Below are 19,109 nucleotides of genomic sequence, written 5' to 3' on the forward strand. Positions count from 1 at the left end.
TTCTAATGCAAATGTCTAACTTTAGGTTCTGGATGGCACAATCTCAATAATTTCAACATGGCTAAGATTACAATTGAGAATTGAGAGTAAGCCCCATTAAACACAGTGGGGCTTACTTCCAATTAAGAATTCATAGAGTTGGTTTGCATGGCTTGGTTGTAACCCTGTGCAAACTTTACTTGGAAATAAGTCCCTCTGAATTCAATGGAACTACTTCTAATTAAACCTAGATCTTATATACCTAAGTGCAGATGTAGTAACGTTCAGGGGTGGTTGGGGTTGTGGTCTCAGCCTATGCCTCAGAATTTAGATTTGGCAACGCTGTTCTAATAATTTTTTTTTAAAAAAAATTAGACTACTGATCTATATGTGTTTAATTTTAGGCATTTGAAAATGCAAAACTGGCCTAGAAACAATACAATAGTGCAATCCTATGAAGACTGACTCCAGTCTAAATCCATGGGCTTAGTCTGGGGTAACTCTTCATAGGATTGCACAGAAAGGGTTGTAATTTAACAAAAATGAGGAAGTTATCAAACAAATTAACCTCACCTTGTTCATTCTGTGTTTTATGTGAATTTTTAAAACACTGCCCTCAACCTCTTGGATATAATTGTCAAATGTTCACCAATTTTACCTTTGCAGGCCATTGGGATCTGAGAATCTGCTTCTTAGAGGAGCTACTTTAAAGAACACAGAGAAAATCTTTGGTAAATACTGTAATTATGTCTACAAATCTGAAGCGATATAAAAACAATAATAGTCCCAATGTAGAGTAGTAACATGAAAAGGTATTCTCAGTTAGTTTCAGAAATATCTTCTGATACAGTAGCAAGGATCTTCTGTTCAAAATAAAGTAGAAAAGCCCTACTGAATAGGGCTGCTCAAATGTTTGCTTTTCAATGTTTTTAAGATAATAGCAGCATTTTCAGTATGTTGCTGGGAAAGCCATAATTAAGTAAATATTCATTTTTTGGTTTTATATTTTCTGCCATTGTCTCTGCGGCTGTTTGGGTGCCATTTTTTAGGGCAGTGTTCTTCCTGGAACTAGCCACCTGAGGGATCCATGCCAGTTGGGGATCATACAGCAAATGCAGACATGTCATGAAATTAGATAACTAATCAGATTTGGCAGCATGCTGATATTGCTGATCAAGAGCCATTGCATCCTCTGTCAGGAAGACAGCCCTCATTCTGAATGAATGAATACTATACTGAACTGTTACAGGGCAGCCCAAATTTCTGTGCTGAAAGGGGTGGTTTTTTTTGTTGCTGCCAAAACTTTCACAGAAAATTTCAGTTCAGCCCTATTAGTAAAATGCATGCAGTTCTACATTGATGAGCTTTCTGGAACAAAGCACATTTGTGTGCCTGTGATCACATGGTTTTATTTTAAAATGAAACCGTATTGCTTTTTTTGTTTCAGGTGTTGCTATATACACTGGCATGGAAACCAAAATGGCGCTGAATTACCAGTCAAAATCTCAGAAACGATCTGCTGTAGAAAAGTAAAGCTGCTTTTAAATATATTCTTATGTACGGTTGAGATGCTTAGGAAGGAATAACTTCACATGACTTGAATTGTGAAAAACAAGATAAAATCAAATTCTTATTACATTTTGTTCATAATAAATGCATGCAACTCCAGCCTGGTATGAGTTTTTTGCTATTTATTAATAAGAATTTGGACGCAGTCGTCTGCTTTACGTTAACATTCTGGTGTTGATCTGTGCACAAACATTAGTTTGTGTTATAAATAATGTAGGTTTGCTATTGAACAGGAAGCGGCATCTGATAAAAAAAACTCTGACAAGTGTACCTGAATGATGCATGAGTTTGCAAACCTGTTTTGTTTTACAGTTTATTTCTTTAGGTGTACAGCTGTAGAATGTAATATTTAAGTGCCTGCCATGCTCATAACTGTACACATTGAAGAATTTACAATTGTCATCCAAAACTCCTAAGCAAGGAGACCGTTTTCTCATGTCCCAAGATTTCTACAAAAATGTGGATGTCTGGTACAAATTCTCCTTTCCATGTGGACAGATTCTGTGGATGTCTGGCTGCTCATGTGGTTATGTGGCCATTGTTGCATAAGCCACTACTTGGTAAATAGCGAGGTTTAGTCACCAGTTGCTTATGCAAAATGCAAATCACTTAATAGAGAGTGAGTGGGGAAAGAATTCCAAGGCAGACAAGCTCCTCTTTCTTCCCTTTGTTGAGTATAATTTCAGGGAGAAGTAGAGGAAGGAGTTACTCTTATCTAAGGATGTGCATTTAGAAACATAGCCCAGCAGCCAGAAAACAGAATACAGGGTTGTTTAAGAGAGTTTCCATAGCAGTGTGCATGCATGTTTTTGTCCCTCTGTAAACAATGCCTGTTTATCTGAAGCAAAAACAAAAAGAACACTCACAACTCACATCAGTCTCCTTTTCAGGCTGCCTTTTCCCCTCTTAAAAAAAATTACCTGTCTCTAGACTAGAAGGCATCCTTCTTCACCAGTACCGAGCGAGAAGAAATTAACAGTGCTCTAATGAGACAAAATGTTATTTCTGGTGAAACACCAGGCCTGCGCTGCTCATTTCCAAAACCACTGCCTTTTATTTAGCACAACATTGAAAGTTGAGCTTGCAGTTACTCTTTCACTGTTGTGCTGCTGGAAGTATCAGAACACAAATATTTTGTAAATCATAGAAACCCAGGATCAAATTTCTACTCAGCCATGAAGCTTGTCCTGATCACAAAGGAGGTTTTCCCAGGGTGTGGCTCGTCCATTGCACTCGGGGTGTGCTGACCCCCCACCCTTGCAATTTCCCCAAATACAGGAAACTCGACTGCATAATTTGTGGTACCAGTCCTTACCTTTTTATAGGGGTTTTGTGAGAATAAAATGGGAGGGCTGCAAGCTTCACAGAAGTCAGATGTGATAAACACACACACATCTTTAAAAATGCATGTTTGCATGAAATAGAACTGTGTATACAAACAGTACAGTTTCTGACATGGTAAGTTGACAGCCAGTGCTTACCTTGTAAACTCAGAAGTTATCATCTGATTACATCTGTTTAAATTAATGATACGTAGACCAGTACTCACTTTGTGGCTCAGGGTGAACCCCGTGCACAAGTGCCATCAACCAACAGAGCTACTTTTACTTCATCCCTAGCATGAGGCCTACACTTCAGGGAGGATCATGATGACTTGCTTAATCCTCCAGCAGTGGCTTTTCCCAGTGGAAACCACCTACCAACCACAAGCCCCTCCAGGCAAGAATCTCTCTCACTTTTCCTGAAATATGAGGCCAATGCCATTTGTGGGCACAGTGCTCCATATTTGTCCATCAGTTGGAAACTAATTTACAAGCTGACCATTGTTCAGCACTGGCACCGGTAACCTGTGGAATCTATACATGTTACTCCTTTTCCCATTAATATTGTTAATGGTTCTCTCCGAAAGATATTTTATTGCATTTATTTGATTTACGTAGAGAAAAATATCAGACTGTGAGATGCACAATGTCCTAAATCTTGATGTTCTGCTACCCATGAAACTGTTTTCTCTGATTTGTTTCAGATCCATGAATGTATTTCTTATTGTATACCTCTGTATTCTGATCAGTAAATCACTAATAAATACCGCCCTGAAATATGTTTGGCAAAGTGAACCATTTCGTAACGAGCCTTGGTATAATCAGAAAACAGATCTGGAAAGGAAAAGAAATGTGGTATGTAAAATAACTTCTTAGTTTTCATAAAAGATAGTGCAACATCTCTTGTGTTTTCACCAGAATTTGAAAATGGCACATTGTTTGACAGTATATTCTAAAGAGGAGACGTTTTTCTCTTTCTCACACAACTTTGTGGGCTGCAAACACTCATCCAGTCTCCATAAGATTTTCATCCATCAGAATCTACACACACAGTCATTTTCTGTATATGTGTATCCTGTGCTGGATTGGAGGATTGTTTTATTTTATTTACTTTGTTTATAGTCTTCCTTTTTCACTGAGATAAGGTAGATTATTGGATAACACCCCAACCCTAAACCAACAACATAGGTATTACTATTTATGTATGTTTTAAAATTAATATTATTCATGTACAATAAAATATAGCAGTATACTATACAAAACTAAAATATCAACAGTTTAAATAATATATAAATCAAGAAAAAAGAAATGAGCCAGTGAGAACCCCACAACCCCACGTCCTGAAATGTTTATATACCAAAGTATTTCCATAAGCTTCCTTTATATTATTCAAACTAAGCAGTCCAAGCTTAAAACAAAAATTATCTTGGTACTGGACTATTGATTTACATCACAGACATTGCCCATTTTTCGATCAATGCATCCATTTGTGAATTGATTCTGCCTCTTCTATAATCAGTTTATTTGATTCAGCAGTGCAGTGTCCCAGATCATTTATACTAATCTGATAGAGGAGGTGGGTTAACTTCCTTCCAGTAGGAGTCTATACATATAGAAGCTGCTGTAATTATTTCATTCCAAGGAATATAGCAATCCTAACATATACTTGAGGATGAATATTATATACTGAGCTGTGACAGCCAAATGCCAATAATAGAAGTTGATGGATTTATGGTGGGGCATAATGGACTACATAATATTTTTTATTTGGGCCTATTTATATATTATAACTGTTTTAAATGTGGTTTATGCTGTATCCAAATCCATTTATTGGCTTTGTTTTCTCCTCTTTTGTCAGTTTATCACAGCGTTTACAGATTTTCTTGCCTTCATGGTTCTTTTCAACTACATCATTCCTGTGTCTATGTATGTCACAGTAGAAATGCAGAAGTTTCTTGGTTCTTATTTTCTCACTTGGGATGAAGAAATGTTTGATGAAGAAACTGGTGAAGGACCTCTTGTGAATACTTCTGACCTCAATGAAGAGTTAGGGCAGGTAACTTTCATAGGGATGTTGTCATACAAACTTAGAACTTATTAATATAACCCCTTTACTGGGAATAGATTTTTTTTTAACAATGTGTCCACAGCTGTTGAATTCAATATGTTACATTGCTCCTCTGATTGGTTTAGGGGGCATCCATGGCCTGAACAACACCTGGGCTATTTAGTTGGTTAAACTTGGACTGAAGCAGGTGCATAGGTGGAGTGTGTGTGTGTATAAAAATGAAGAATAATAAAGATTCCTTCAAGCAGGAAGCCAAAGGGGAATGTAACAGTTTAATTATCTTTTTTAAAAATTCACACTTTCAGCCTGAAAAACATAAGCCAAAAAAGGGGCAGGATCCTGCCTCAAACAGTTCACACACAAAATTTCAACAGTTTGGTAAACAAACAAGAGAAATAAGGGAGTGAAAGAACTGAAAATACAAAGGTAATGATTTGAAACTTTACATTGGTAACCACATTCTGAACCAGTCTAATAATATATTTTTTAAAAATGTCTGGCATCCTGCCCCATGTCCCATTCATTTACTTATATTACTGTTCTAAAGTAGTATTTCTCAAACGGGGGTTCAGGACCCAGAAGTGGGTCACCCCACATACTGCACATGGATTGTAAGTCCAGGAAGGAGGAGGAGGAAGAAGAAAAGGGTGAGCTGTGAAGCACCATAGCAGATGAGTTTGCATAAATTGTGAAATGGTGATGAAATGCAGCCTGTTGCTCAGTAATACGATGGATTTATAAACACTAAGCATTGAAAAATAAAATATAAACTTTGCTTGTTGATGTGAGATTTGTGTTATGTTGCGGGGAGGAAAATAACCAGGGACTTATTTTACAAGTGAATCCCAAAAAGTACAGTAAGTTTAGTGGCAGGCCACAATTCAAAGAATGTGAGAGCCACTGTTCTAAATGTGCTGCTCTTTACATATCAGGAAATAAGTCTTACAGAAAGATGTCACGGTTATTTCAATCATTTGTTATTCTGTATGTCTCTCCTTAGGTTGAATATGTCTTCACAGATAAGACAGGAACATTGACTGAGAACAATATGGAGTTCATAGAGTGCTGTATTGAGGGGCATGTTTATGTTCCTGATGTCATCTGTAATGGCCAAATCCTCAGTGATTGTTCTGGCATCGATATGATTGATTCTTCCCCAGGAGGAAGCAGCAAAGTATGAAGCTCTATGTTTTTAAATTAAATGCTGATCGAACAATATTAGTAGCGGTAGAGTTATTGAATGCATACTGCGTTGCAGTGTTGTGGCTTTTTAGTTTTAGGAAATTATATCTGTCTATATGTGTATTAAAGACATCCCTGCCTCATGATGATGTCAGAACTGCTGCTTCTGATATTTAGTGGTTTAGCTCACAGGTCTCTAAACCAGCTCTTGAAGATAACAGCACTTGAAATATAAAACTGTGCATCGCTCTGCTTAATGTGCCAAAGCTTATGTGCTTACCCGTTCTCATAGTAGCTTCTGATGTAAGTCATTACTGTTCCGAGTCATACTCTTTTTCCAGTGATGTGACAGATGGCATATTAGGATAGAACTGAAATCTAGACCTGTTTATTGCCTAAGCATGCCCAGAGAGAGAAGGATGCTTAGAGAACCTGAGGGAGGGGGGTGTTACACCAGGATCTAGTAACTCCAGTGTCTGTGTAAGCTTTTGTTAATAAAAAAAACAACTCTGTGGAATAGCTGTCGCAATGAAACAGCAGGCAGGCTTGAAATTTGCTCTGACCTGTTTGTACATATTTATGGGGTTATACATAACATGATGGTTCTTTCTCCTGTCTTCCTTTTCACGCTGTTACATTTCTATTCTATTTTGGGAGCTTAGAGCGGTGTGCGGCTGGCAGAGCAGGTGGGGGAAGGGATCGCGCCTCTATTTTGTACCGAGCCTAGCAAATTCTATTGTGGCATTGCATGCCTTTTTCTGCTACTGCGTGAAAGCAAAGAGTTCTTTGTTCACTTCAGTCTTTGGATGTCTCTGTGTACACAATGAACGGTGCATACGGAGCTGTCCCTGACATGAAAGAGTTCCTCCATTTATGCACACAGGGGAGGTGTCTGTGATGGCTGAGCTTCAGGAACAGAACCAGTAAATAGGTTCATAAGGAATCCATTTTCAGAGATGCCCAGCTTTGCAACAAAAGCACTCTTTTAACTTTTAATAGACAAGTAGAGAAAGAAATTTCAGTAGGTGCACCTTTGTCATATCCCGGTGGGCACAGTTTTGAAAGGGCAGTACCTGCCAATTTATTCTTGTAATTAAAGGTACAGAATGATACTGATCGGGATAGCCTTAACTAAATATCAGTTGTATAGATAATTGTGTAGGAAAAAAGATCTCAAAAAGCCACAAAACAGAACAACAAATCATATCAGTCTTATTGAAAAGGATTAATTTTCATCCTTGGAGTTGTGGTCCTAAAGTCACATGTCTGTCACCACTGTTTACTATTCCTAGACCCCGCCCCCTTTGAATCTGTTTCACTGAGGCATCACACAAATAAAGTATTACAGCTGAGTTCTTTTAATTTTTTCAAACACTCTTATGTCTGCGTAGAGCGCCACCTGTGTTAGCAGCTCATTAGCTCCAGCTCTGTTGTGGTTTCCAAGATAGTCCCTAGGGGGCTAACAAAGCTGCAAAACAAATGGGAAAGGAGGTCGTGTCAAGAAAGAAAATTGAGAAGTGAACCTCAGACTTGTGCTGAATGGGAAATATATTAAGTTGAATACATGTGGGCATTTATATTCAACATAATAATGATCTATTTAACTCAGAGTTTTAAGGTTCACTTCTCTGTTTGCAAAATCAAAAAGAGTTCAGTAGCACCTTTAAGACTAACCAATTTTATTGTAGCATAAGCTTTCGAGAACCACAGTTCTCTTCGTCAGATGCATGGAGGGCAGAAAGAAACTGGTCAAATATAGGGGAGGGGAGGAGGAGAGGAGGGATGTAAACAACTCCTTTGATATGGAGATGCAAACAGCTCCTTTTGATGTGGGGATCAGTTTGCTTGTGTAAAGGTTCAAAGGAGTTTGCCGTGTTAGTCTGTAGTAGCAAAATCAAAGAGTCCAGCACCACCACCAAGACCATACAATTCCACTGCAGCACAAGCCTTCGATAACCACAGCCCCTCCCACTCTGTATTTGAACAGTTTCTTTCTGCCCTCCATGCATCTGACGAAGAGAACTGTGGTTCTCGAAAGCTTATGCTACAATGAAATTGGTTAGTCTTAAAGGTGCTACTGGACTCTTTTTGATTTTGCTACTGCAGACTAACACGGCTAACTCCTCTGGATCTACTTCTCTGTTTGCTGTCTTATAACAAGCATTCATCAAGCCAACAGAAAAGAGGTGCTTGGATATAGCTCTACTTTTCAACTTACGTATACAAGAGAGCACCCTTAAATTGTGTGTTAAATAATAAGGTCGAAATGGCTGCTGTGTGCCCATAAGCATTGAATTAAAAGGACAGGGGGAAAAATCCTTTTATTAAAAAGCCCTGAGACCAGCTGGTTAGGTTGAGGCTGGTCTCAGGGCTTTTAAAAACAGTGAGTAACTTTTTAAAAATTAGATAACAAGGCCCAAACCTGTTTGGAAGCCACACCTTCTGGTGCAGAAGCCCTGCCAGGTGGGGAGAGGCTTACTGTTGTTCAGAACAAGTCACTTGACCTGTGCTTGGAAACATTTTCTTTGCTACTTTCCATGTTCCTATCTAAGTTCTGGCTTTGAAGCTGAACCCTAACTAAAATTGAGTCCTGAATACAGATATAGAACACAAAAAAGAAGACACAGACAAAAACAAGTTGTGATTCAAAATTAGAATAAAATCATTCTTCATATATATGTAATAATTTTTGCAGTTTTCAAAATTGTATTGCTTTATTATGAGAGATGGGTGCTCTTTAAAAATGCAAGTTAGTCTCTTACAATTAAATATCTCCCTGTCCCTCATAGAAATGCATCGGTTACAAATAGAAAATAATATTGGTACTTAGAGCTAAAAATTTGTACCAGCAGTGTTCCTTTTTAATTTATTAGGAGAGGGAAGAGCTCTTTTTCCGGGCACTGTGTCTTTGCCACACTGTTCAAGTGAAGGAGGATGACAATGTGGATGGATTAAAGAAAGCTCAGCTATCAGGAAGGTCTTCAGTGTATATCTCTTCCTCTCCCGATGAAGTCGCTTTAGTTGAAGGGATTCAGAGGTAAGTGGCATGCTGGTATTTTACAATCCCAACCTGTGTCAAAGCAGAGTCTTATTTCATATGGTACTGTATATTCAAAGCCCAGCCACTGAAAGTATGTTTGTGAAGAGATGTTAGGGAGAAGCTGAGGGGAAGATGAAAAAAACACAGGAGACCGAAAGAAAATGGCAGAGACTGGAAGCCTGAAGGCCAGGTTCTGTGACAGGCATTACTTTGGAGACAGGGCCTGTTAATGATTGTTTAGGCATGGATGAATCTGTGTCTTTCTCTTTTGCAGCACGCAGATGTGCTTTTTCTGGGTTCCTGAATCTCAGGGTTGCAAATGTGTACAACAATGTTCATGGTTTATGCAAACACTTTTAAAAAATGAGAAACAGAACCTCATTTGGACAGCTTACTGGACCTTTCGTAGTAGGGTTGCCAGATCCAGGTTGAGAAATTTCTAGAGATTTGGGGGTAGAGCCTTGAGAGGGCAGAGTTGGGGAGGGGAGAGACCTCAGCAGTGTATAATTCCATAGAGTTCACCCTTCAAAGCAGCCATTTTCTCCAGGGGAACTGATCTCTTTGGTCTGGAGATCAGTTGTAATTCCGGGAGATCTCCAGCTACCACCTGGAGGCTGGCAACCCTATTTTATAGATATGATCTGAAGAGCAGTCCAGTGGGGGAGAACTAAAATTTAAATAGTGAAATCCACCTTAATGCCTGACTTGTTGGGTAATCGTCCCTACAAGTCAAGCACTACAATTAAAATATAGTTTGATCAGACATATTTTTAATATGTTTGACTCTGTCTGAACCAGTTCGATTTGATTCTGTCTACCATCTGTGGATTTTCTTCTATATCTTTTGTGGGGGAGGGGGGAAGGGAAGTTCAATTCCTGAGCAGTTGGTGAAAGGATTTGAGTGACAATTCTATTGGTGTGCCTTTGGAGATGTATTTATATTGTTGAGGAGGAAATACATGGGTGGTAGGTAGAAGTGTAATAGAAAGAAAGAATCTTGATGAAGTAAAATTGAGTGAGAAAGCTTATATGAGATGATTGTTCTCAAAACTCTGAGGCAGGTCAAGACAAAGGCAACGTCCGGAAACAGCTTGAGCAAATAATAATTTTCATACCCTTCAAATGAAGTCAAAAAGTCATTTCTGTTATACACAATCAATTACATAGTTCCGTATGTTGTGCAAATATTAATTGATAAATGTGGCTGCTGTGTAACCTCTGATGTGCATCTGTAATTCAATTTTCAGACTTGGCTATACATATTTAAGACTGAAGGACAATTTTATGGAAATCTTAAATCGAGAAAATGACATTGAAAAGTGAGTAATTGTTTCAGTAGGATGTAAGAGTGTACTAAAAACACACCACCAAAAAATCACACCTTTTAACCTGTCTCTAAGCATTTTTGTTTGTGAAAAATTACTTTGATTATATAGTTTAATATCTGATAATCTATAATTTTGCCAGATTTAAAGTTCAATGAGAGTGAATTTTACATCTCACAAAATCAAAAAGAGTCCAGGTGCTACTGGACTCTTTGATTTTGCTACTACAGACTAACATGGCTAACTCCTCTGGATCTACATCTCACAAAAGTCATCTGAGGGTGGATTCAAATATACCTTAAATAATATATTATGTACATTAAACTTTTTTTGTTCTTTTTTTTTCTCCTTCAGGTTTGAACTGCTGGACGTCCTTAGTTTTGATTCAGTAAGGAGACGGATGAGTGTAATTGTTAAATCAACAAAAGGTAGATTTTTGAAAAAGACATTGTAACTATTAGCCTTTTGACCCTATTCTGAATGTCCCAGGCTAGCCTGACCTCATCAGATCTCAGACAATAAGTAGGGTTTGCCCTGCTTCGTACTTGGATGGGATACATCTTAAGGAAGCCCAGGAACATAATTCACTGTGCTTCTTGACTTTTACTGTCTCTGTTTTTTTCTTTGATATTTTAAATATTATGGATTTAAGCTATTGTTCAGTAAATGGAGGAGAATTGAAGGAAGGAATCTTAGTAGCCTGCTTTCAATCTCCTGTGACCCTCTTCCCTGTAGCTACTCTTAGAGAATATGGGACCCGCAAGAACATTATGCTGCAGTTGAATTGGGGAAATCAGTGTTTTTTCCCCACACTCACACACTTTTCCCATTCCCACACTCCCTGAAACACTTGCAGAAGAATTCATATTAACTAAGGTACTAGGTTATAGCAATTTCTCCTTTCTCACTACAGCTATCTGTGCTGTGTCCAATGCTATTTCCAAGAGGCCCTGACTTTTAGGAGCAGCTCCGGTGGCACAAGGGACTGGAGAAAGAGAAGAAAGATAGCTGACATCCTTTCTGTGAAACTTATTTGCTTACAGAAGTTAGAGTTTAGCCCTATGCTTAGAATTTGAATTTGATTCTCAAAATCTGCTAAAGTAGATGTTCAAGTGAATGGATATCAAGATAGTTTACTTCATTTATATTGGTGGTGGTGATGTTTTATTTAAATTTTGCCCATATTTAAGATTTTGTTTTGCTTATATTTTCAGGTGAAATATTACTGTTTTGTAAAGGAGCAGATTCTTCTATATTTCCTAGAGTCACAGAAGGCAAAATAGAACAAATTCGAGCAAGAGTTGAACGAAATGCTGTGGTAAGATCCACTGTTCAGCGAACATTCATTATGTTCTTTGCACTGGAGGCTGAAAACTGCAAAAGATTTAAGGCTGAAAATTGCAAAAGGTCATTTCCTATGACGCAGGCAACAGCCATTGTATTGATTTCCATTCCCCTTCAATACACATGTGATAAGGGAATCCAGTTACTTAGTACTTGGAACATATCAAGAGTAACTTTTATACAGTAGAAAATTAAAACTCCTGTCAATTATGACTTTCTGTAAAACATTTTCAGAAGCAATATTGCCATGTTCAGGGTAAGTCAGAAACTTGCTTCTAAGACGCTAAATGAGTTGTAACTCATTTTACCCTACCATTTCTCCAAGGAATTCAGGGTGGTGTGTCTTCTCCTCTCCCTCATTTTATCCTCCGCTTCATTTTATCCTCATACCACCCTGTGAGTTAGATTAGGTTTGGATTTCCATGGATTTCACTGAGCAGGACTTTCATCCTTCTTCCTCCTGCTGCAGCCAACTTAGCTTTCTGACCCTCAAGAACATCATGACAGGCAAGATAAGAGTCTGTAGCAGGAGGGGGAAATTGGTAGATATCTGTCATTTCTGCAAACATAAATGCCATTCTGTTGAGGAACTGTGTAGTTGTGCACATGGCAATGACTAACTAAGGTCACCTAGCAAACTTCATGGCAGAGTGGGAATTTGAACCTGGGAGTTGAATCAGCCTAACTAAATCACACTAGCTCTTTAAATACATTTGGGGGAAAAATCAGTAAACACATTCCTGTACTTAAAAAAATAATTTTCTTTAGGAGGGTCTGCGAACACTGTGTGTTGCTTATAAAAAGTTTACCTATGAAGAATATGAGGGTGTGCAGAAGTATCTTCAGGAGGCAAAGCTGGCCCTGCGGGATCGAGAGAAAAAACTCGCAGAAGCTTATGAGCAGATAGAAACAGGTCTTATCCTGCTTGGTGCCACTGCAGTGGAAGACCGGTTAGTATACTTCCTCTGTTAGGTTCAGTACTGTATAATGATGTGCTACACTTCATCATGTGATTGCCCTACACCCTGCAGGCTGGCCTGGTCTGGACTTTTCTGAGTAGGTCTACCAGCTTGGCCAACTAGGCTCAGGAGTGCAGAATCTCTATGACCTGCACCAGGAGATGCAGCTTGGAGCTCAGGACTTGCACCTAGTGGACTGGTTGATCCAGCAATGCAGTCTTCTCAAGCCTCAGGCTAAATCTGAGCGGTAATCTGGCTCAGCTACGTTTGCCAGCAGGTGCTGATGCTCCTGAGACTCTGCAGTGCTTTGGCTGGGATCCTGCAAAGAACTGTCTCTCTCAGTACTCTGCTCTGGATCTACAGGCTGGTCTGGCACTTCGCCTCCTTTGTGCCACCTCTGCGAGGCGCTTCCATCACTGCCATCCCTACAGAGTGGGAGGGAGTCCTGGAGGGCTATGAACCTGAGTTTGTGTCCTGTCTGGCAGAGACTTAGTGGTTACCTCAGAAGCCAGAGGCAAGGGCTCACTTTCAGGTTCTGGAAGGATAGCCTCTGGCACTGCTGGAGTGACTCAGCAGCATGAGGCCCTCCCAGATCCCACTTGTCCTCCTGGTTCCCTGGTGTCTCCCCTGGCTCTTCCTCTGAGTCATCCAAGCCAGTCACTGGGCCAATCAGAGGGCTGGTCAGAGAGGGCCATGACAGTGGTCAGTTTCGTGGGGACTTATCACATGATAAGTTTATTACTTGATAACCTCTCCCCCATTTCCAGGAACTACTTTATGTGCTGATCACAACAGTTTTGTGGTAGCCGATTCAAAGGACCAAAGTTATTTTTGTTTGATTTACATGCTACTTTTCTGCTTCTGAAGGAAATGATTTCTCCCTGGTCAAAGCAGCTTAAAGAGAACATGCAGCACTATAAAACATATAAAATAGATTCAAAACTAGCATCACAATTAATAGCAATTAATAGCAGCTAGACAGCAGCTAGAATTGAATCAAGAAATTCAATTCTGCAGAAACCCTGTTGGAAGGAGATTGTTTTCTATAATTACTGAATACTCTGAACAGAATGAGTGTGGCAAATTTCCCTAGGGGAGGACCTTGATGCTATAAGTGCTGTCGTAAGAAAAACCTTATCCTTTGGGCCACCTGGAATATTAACTAATATTCATTAATATACAGTAGTCAAGCCTAGTGGGTTACCAAAGCATACAGGAACATGACTGGATCCTTTGTGTTCAGAAAGAGGCACAGCACTAAATCATCCTATGCTAAAAGAACCCCTGACTGCACCTGACACCTGAGGATTTAAAGCAAACTACCTCCAGGATTACTTATAAGGCCCAATTACTTGTTATTTGTAACACGTCATCACCATGAGGAGTTGCAGCTAGAAGGCACCTTTGGGAACGCCATTCTGAACTGCTCAGGGACCTGATTTGGCTCAGAACCAAAGCATCAGGGGAGGGGGGGGGAGCTTCAGTGTTACCTCCTCTGCTGTTTTTCCTGACCTGAAACAGCCTCGGGGGGTATTATTTACCCTGCCTGGATTGGGCCACTGCGGCACTTCTTTAAAAAAAAATCTTGTTTTGTACTCCTGCAATGAAGTAATTCAATCCCTTCAATAAATAACAATAACATTTTAAACAGACTGATACTGAAAATAGTATATTATAACCTTCAGTGATCTTCTTGTTCCCTGTTCACACCATGGTAGCAAATGCTGCCCACAGATAAAAACTTACCAGCATGTTTTCCAGTATAGTATTAACCTTTTAGTTTAGTCCCCTACATTTTTAATTTCAAGTCTGCCAATAAATCTTTTCAACTGGTGTCCCTCAGCCTGCAGGAGAAAGCTGCTGATACCATTGAAGCCCTGCAAAAAGCTGGCATTAAGGTGTGGGTTCTGACAGGAGACAAAATGGAGACCGCTGCTGCAACATGCTATGCCTGTAAACTGTTCAGAAGAAACACCCAAATACTTGAGCTGACTACAAAGAAAATTGAGGAACAAAGTTTGCACGATGTGTTGTTTGAGTTAAGCAAAACTGTCCTACGGCACAGCGGCAGCTTAACAAGAGATACTTTCTCAGGGTATGTAGAAAGTACAAGTTCCAACTCACCTTTACTCTGCTTTACCCAACTTTCCCTCTGCTCTCTACTCCCTCTGACTAACTAACTGTTCTAGCTGTGTTCAACACACTGTCACAGTGCTGAATGTTTTGACAGCTCCCATTGGCTGTTCTTAGGGAGACCCAGAACTTCAGCTGTCTGTCATAGGTACTATGTGCCTTTTACTATGTAAAAACAGAATTGGTTAAATTGCAAATTTCATTTTGTGCATTTTTTGTCACTCAACAGGCTTTCAGCTGAAATGCAAGATTATGGTTTAATTATTGATGGAGCAGCATTATCATTAATAATGAAGCCACGGGAAGATGGGAGCTCTGGTAACTACAGAGAGCTCTTCCTTGAAATCTGTAGGAACTGCAGTGCAGTTTTATGCTGTCGAATGGCTCCTTTGCAGAAAGCACAGGTTTGTGTTTCATTTCTTTAATTATCTGATAAATGGATATGTGTACCAATATTGAAAATCATTATGTAGCATGTTGTAGTCATGTCGAAAAGTTTAAAACACCCACATTCTCATGATCGATAATGGAAGCAAAAATTAAAAACAAGGAAGAAAGAATTTATGTAAGAAAGCAATTAGTTAATGGTACATTAAAATGGCACCCTGCTGTGCCACTGATTTATGCGTATTTTGAGCTAGTGCTAGGATTTATGCAACACTGAAAAAGAAAAATGCTGCATTTTCTTTTTATATATATGTATCAACTGAAATATTTTTTTTCCAGTGGATATATTGTGAGTCTGAACAGTAACTTCATATGGAAACTTGTATTGCCTAAAAAGAAAAATAGAAGACTAGATTTATAGTAGAAATTATTTTATATTTTTCTGACTGATTAGAACTTTATAATCAACTGATACTATGAATAAAAATAAAGAAAGGGGTAAAAAACAGAGTAGAAAACAACGTATCTTTGGTCTTACTGGGTCATTATTTTCTTGGGATAAATTTCAGTACATTTTTTCCTCCTAATTTTAAGGGGTAAGGGGGAATCAAATGAAGTGCAGTTTGCAGTATCTGTTGAATGTGGCATCTCCCTAATCACCAGCATGTACGCAGAAAGAATGGAGATTTACTGTTATGAAATTATGAAGATAACCTGTTCAAATAAACACAGTAATGAGCGAGCAGGCTCAAAGATATGTTGTGTTCACCAGTCTTTCACCTCTGCCTTGAGATCAGAATGTTCTGTTGTATTCGGACTGAAAGTATACACACGTACCTAGCAAATGGCATATTAAGCTAAATCACACAAGATAGAAAGAAAGAGCAAATATTGTTTTAAAAATAAGATGAGTTTTCTTTTCCTTCTAGATTGTAAAATTAATTAAGTGGTCTAAGGAGCACCCTATCACATTAGCAATTGGTGATGGAGCAAATGATGTCAGTATGATCTTAGAAGCACATGTTGGCATAGGTAAGTGGATTAGCCCAAGTCAGTAAAAGGCAAACATAAATCAGATAAGTTCTTTAAATTTAAGTAAACCCAGAGCTTGTTCTCAGAAGTGTGTTTAATTCAAAATACATAGCATGTAATCCAGCTAAACTAGGAAGAGATACAATTACTGATTTCACCAATTCAGATTGACTGAATCATTTCACATTGCTTCAGCAGTGTTAACCAATTATTTTTTCCAGGCGTTATTGGAAAGGAAGGCCGTCAAGCCGCAAGAAATAGTGACTATGCAATACCCAAATTTAAACATTTGAAAAAAATGTTGCTTGTTCACGGGCATTTTTATTACGTCAGGATATCTGAACTTGTGCAATACTTCTTTTATAAGGTAGGCTGGCTCTTCTCCCCCCCCCCTTATCTTTGTACTTGATGAAAATGCTATGTTATCTTTCCTACTACATGAAATGAGCCAGTGGTTGACTCTTAGGCCCTTTCTTATATGCCCAAGCCAAGGCTGATGGCCACTTCGAGGTCAGGAAGGACTTTTCAGACCAGATTGACCAGGGATTCTGGAGGTTTTTGCCTTCTGCTAGGCATTAAACAGGGGTCACTGGGGGAGTGGGGAGGATTCCTATGAATTTTCTGCATTGTGCTGGGTGTTGGACTACATGATCCATAGGTTCCCTTCCAGCTCTCTGTTTCTAGAAAATCTGCAGTTCCATAAATAAATGTTGGGTGGATTTTTTTTTGTGGTATCTTAATATTTTAGAAAGAGGAAGCTTATATTAAACAGAGAGGCTTACATCTAAAGAGAGGGTTATCTAAAGATAGAGGCCTGCCTCTGATAATCTCCATTGCCCTCTGAGCAGCAGCAAGAGAAAAATAAAACAAAAATGCCAAGGTCCTCCATGTCGACACATCACTTTCAGGTACATCCTGGAAGCAGCAGTCGCTGAAAACTCTATGGTAAAACCATATGCTGTTGTCATATTCAGTAACTTTTTTGTCTACTTTGTAACATTGGTTTTTGGGAAAAGAATATTTAAAACCTGAAGTTCACTGGTTCCCCATCTCTAAAGATTTTGCCAGATTATCTATCTGTAGCATTTGTAATCTGATATTCTGAAGCAGATGGTGTTCCTCATCCTCCGCATTGATTTGCTGGCGCAGCAGATTTAGAATAGGGTCACAGAAAGACCTGCTGTCCCAAAACCACTTACTTCTAAAATATTCAGTACTAAATAAAGGGATAAGCACTTTGATGGCTGCAACATGAATCAGCTTCTAATTTCAGTTGACCAAGCTGAATGGAAGACAGATTGTTTGTTTTTATGTCTGCACTGATAGGCCAGATCATGTTAGCAGTAATTTTTATTGGTATTACGCTTACAATAACAAGACTCCCTCTTGTAAACCTACATTTTAAATTTCCAGTTTCAGGTATTTTATAACAATAGATCAGCACATTGGATAGCTATGTTTTGCTGCTATGCTGAGAATTGCTTATTTTGATACCACAGCTCTCTTCAGCTAAACCATTTTAAATGAGCAATGTCATCTTTTTTAATTGGCTTGATAGAGTAGTTCATTTTTAAATTTAAAATATTTGTATCTTGGCTTATCTTCTTATACGAAAGGTGACTAACAAAACCAGTTGCAAAGGACAAAAACAATATAACACTTGGTCAACAAGATAAAAACAATACACAACAATAAACAACACACCGGTCAGAGCTGCCAAAATAATCCACCTTCACCAAATACCCTCTGAAAGAGTTGATACACCTTCCTGAATACAGAAAGTGAAGATGCTCTTCCTTCACTTGATTAAAGAACCCAAACAAATCAAATTCATTGACTTAGCAACCACATTTTTTGGCACTGCAATGTTTATCTTTCCTGCCAGACCACTAACCATCTCTTCCAGGATCTCCCCATCTTGAAAATCTTTTACGCTGTTCTTTCTTCACCTTAGGCTTCATCTTTTACAGTAAACTGACCCCAATATCTCCATATTTTGTATATACTTGAGAGAGAAAATGTATGGAGTAATTTTCATTGGTTTCCACCCACTTACTACAATAATTTCATACAGTTTCCACCCACTTACTACAATAATTCTGTTCAGTACTGAATTTTATCTCTTTTTTGTTAGTTTGTTTCCTTCTCACTGAAATCTTAATTTTATGTTTAGTTGTACTTTAATATATGCTTGGTTCCACTTTTTACTGTGTGATCATGATGTGCCACATCTATTTGTTTTGTATTTCAGAACGTTTGCTTCATTTTTCCTCAGTTTTTATACCAGTTCTTCTGTGGGTTTTCACAGCAGGTATGTTAGAGTATAATTTTTTCCCCTTGTGATTGAATTGGTACTATTTTGTAATATATTTTTATTGGGCCAGAAGGATTTTAAATATTACTTGCTGACTTTCTCTTGCTTAAAGCAGAATAGAATAGATATTAGGTTCATACCACAGAAACTATAGTCAAGTATTTGTCAACCAAAATCTGTCTGTAAGGTTTCTAGGTAATCAAAAGCAGGATGATTTAGCATCATGGAGGATAGTTGTCCCATTGAAACAACTGGGATTTTGAGTTGTCAATCAAAGAACTACTACTTTCAAATAAACAATGATATTTTCTTCTCTGCAGTAATAGAAAGGAGCATGCATGTACTTGAGACTTGCTAGATTGAAAGTTCTCCCTAGGACTAAACACTCTAGCTCACTCATATGCCTCAGTTTTCAATTCATGATTCATTATTATACAAACAATATGAGGGTTATT

General features: G+C 38.6%; 1 protein-coding gene across 1 annotated transcript in view; it reads left to right on the top strand.

Annotated features, from left to right (window-relative positions):
- Positions 1-19,109, top strand: part of ATP11A (ATPase phospholipid transporting 11A) — a 141,351-nt gene that overhangs the window by 103,178 nt on the left and 19,064 nt on the right. Inside the window, exons 9-23 of the mRNA XM_054973826.1 lie at positions 646-710; positions 1,427-1,508; positions 3,575-3,725; positions 4,729-4,926; positions 5,939-6,112; positions 8,994-9,157; positions 10,408-10,479; positions 10,840-10,913; positions 11,700-11,803; positions 12,598-12,779; positions 14,632-14,883; positions 15,151-15,325; positions 16,238-16,340; positions 16,562-16,707; positions 18,592-18,651. Of these exons, the coding sequence (XP_054829801.1) occupies positions 646-710; positions 1,427-1,508; positions 3,575-3,725; positions 4,729-4,926; positions 5,939-6,112; positions 8,994-9,157; positions 10,408-10,479; positions 10,840-10,913; positions 11,700-11,803; positions 12,598-12,779; positions 14,632-14,883; positions 15,151-15,325; positions 16,238-16,340; positions 16,562-16,707; positions 18,592-18,651 (2,002 nt within the window). The remainder of the gene's footprint in view (positions 1-645; positions 711-1,426; positions 1,509-3,574; positions 3,726-4,728; positions 4,927-5,938; positions 6,113-8,993; positions 9,158-10,407; positions 10,480-10,839; positions 10,914-11,699; positions 11,804-12,597; positions 12,780-14,631; positions 14,884-15,150; positions 15,326-16,237; positions 16,341-16,561; positions 16,708-18,591; positions 18,652-19,109) is intronic.

The sequence above is a fragment of the Eublepharis macularius genome, chromosome 3, assembly GCF_028583425.1.
Source record: "Eublepharis macularius isolate TG4126 chromosome 3, MPM_Emac_v1.0, whole genome shotgun sequence".
In the NCBI taxonomy this organism is placed as follows: domain Eukaryota; kingdom Metazoa; phylum Chordata; class Lepidosauria; order Squamata; family Eublepharidae; genus Eublepharis; species Eublepharis macularius.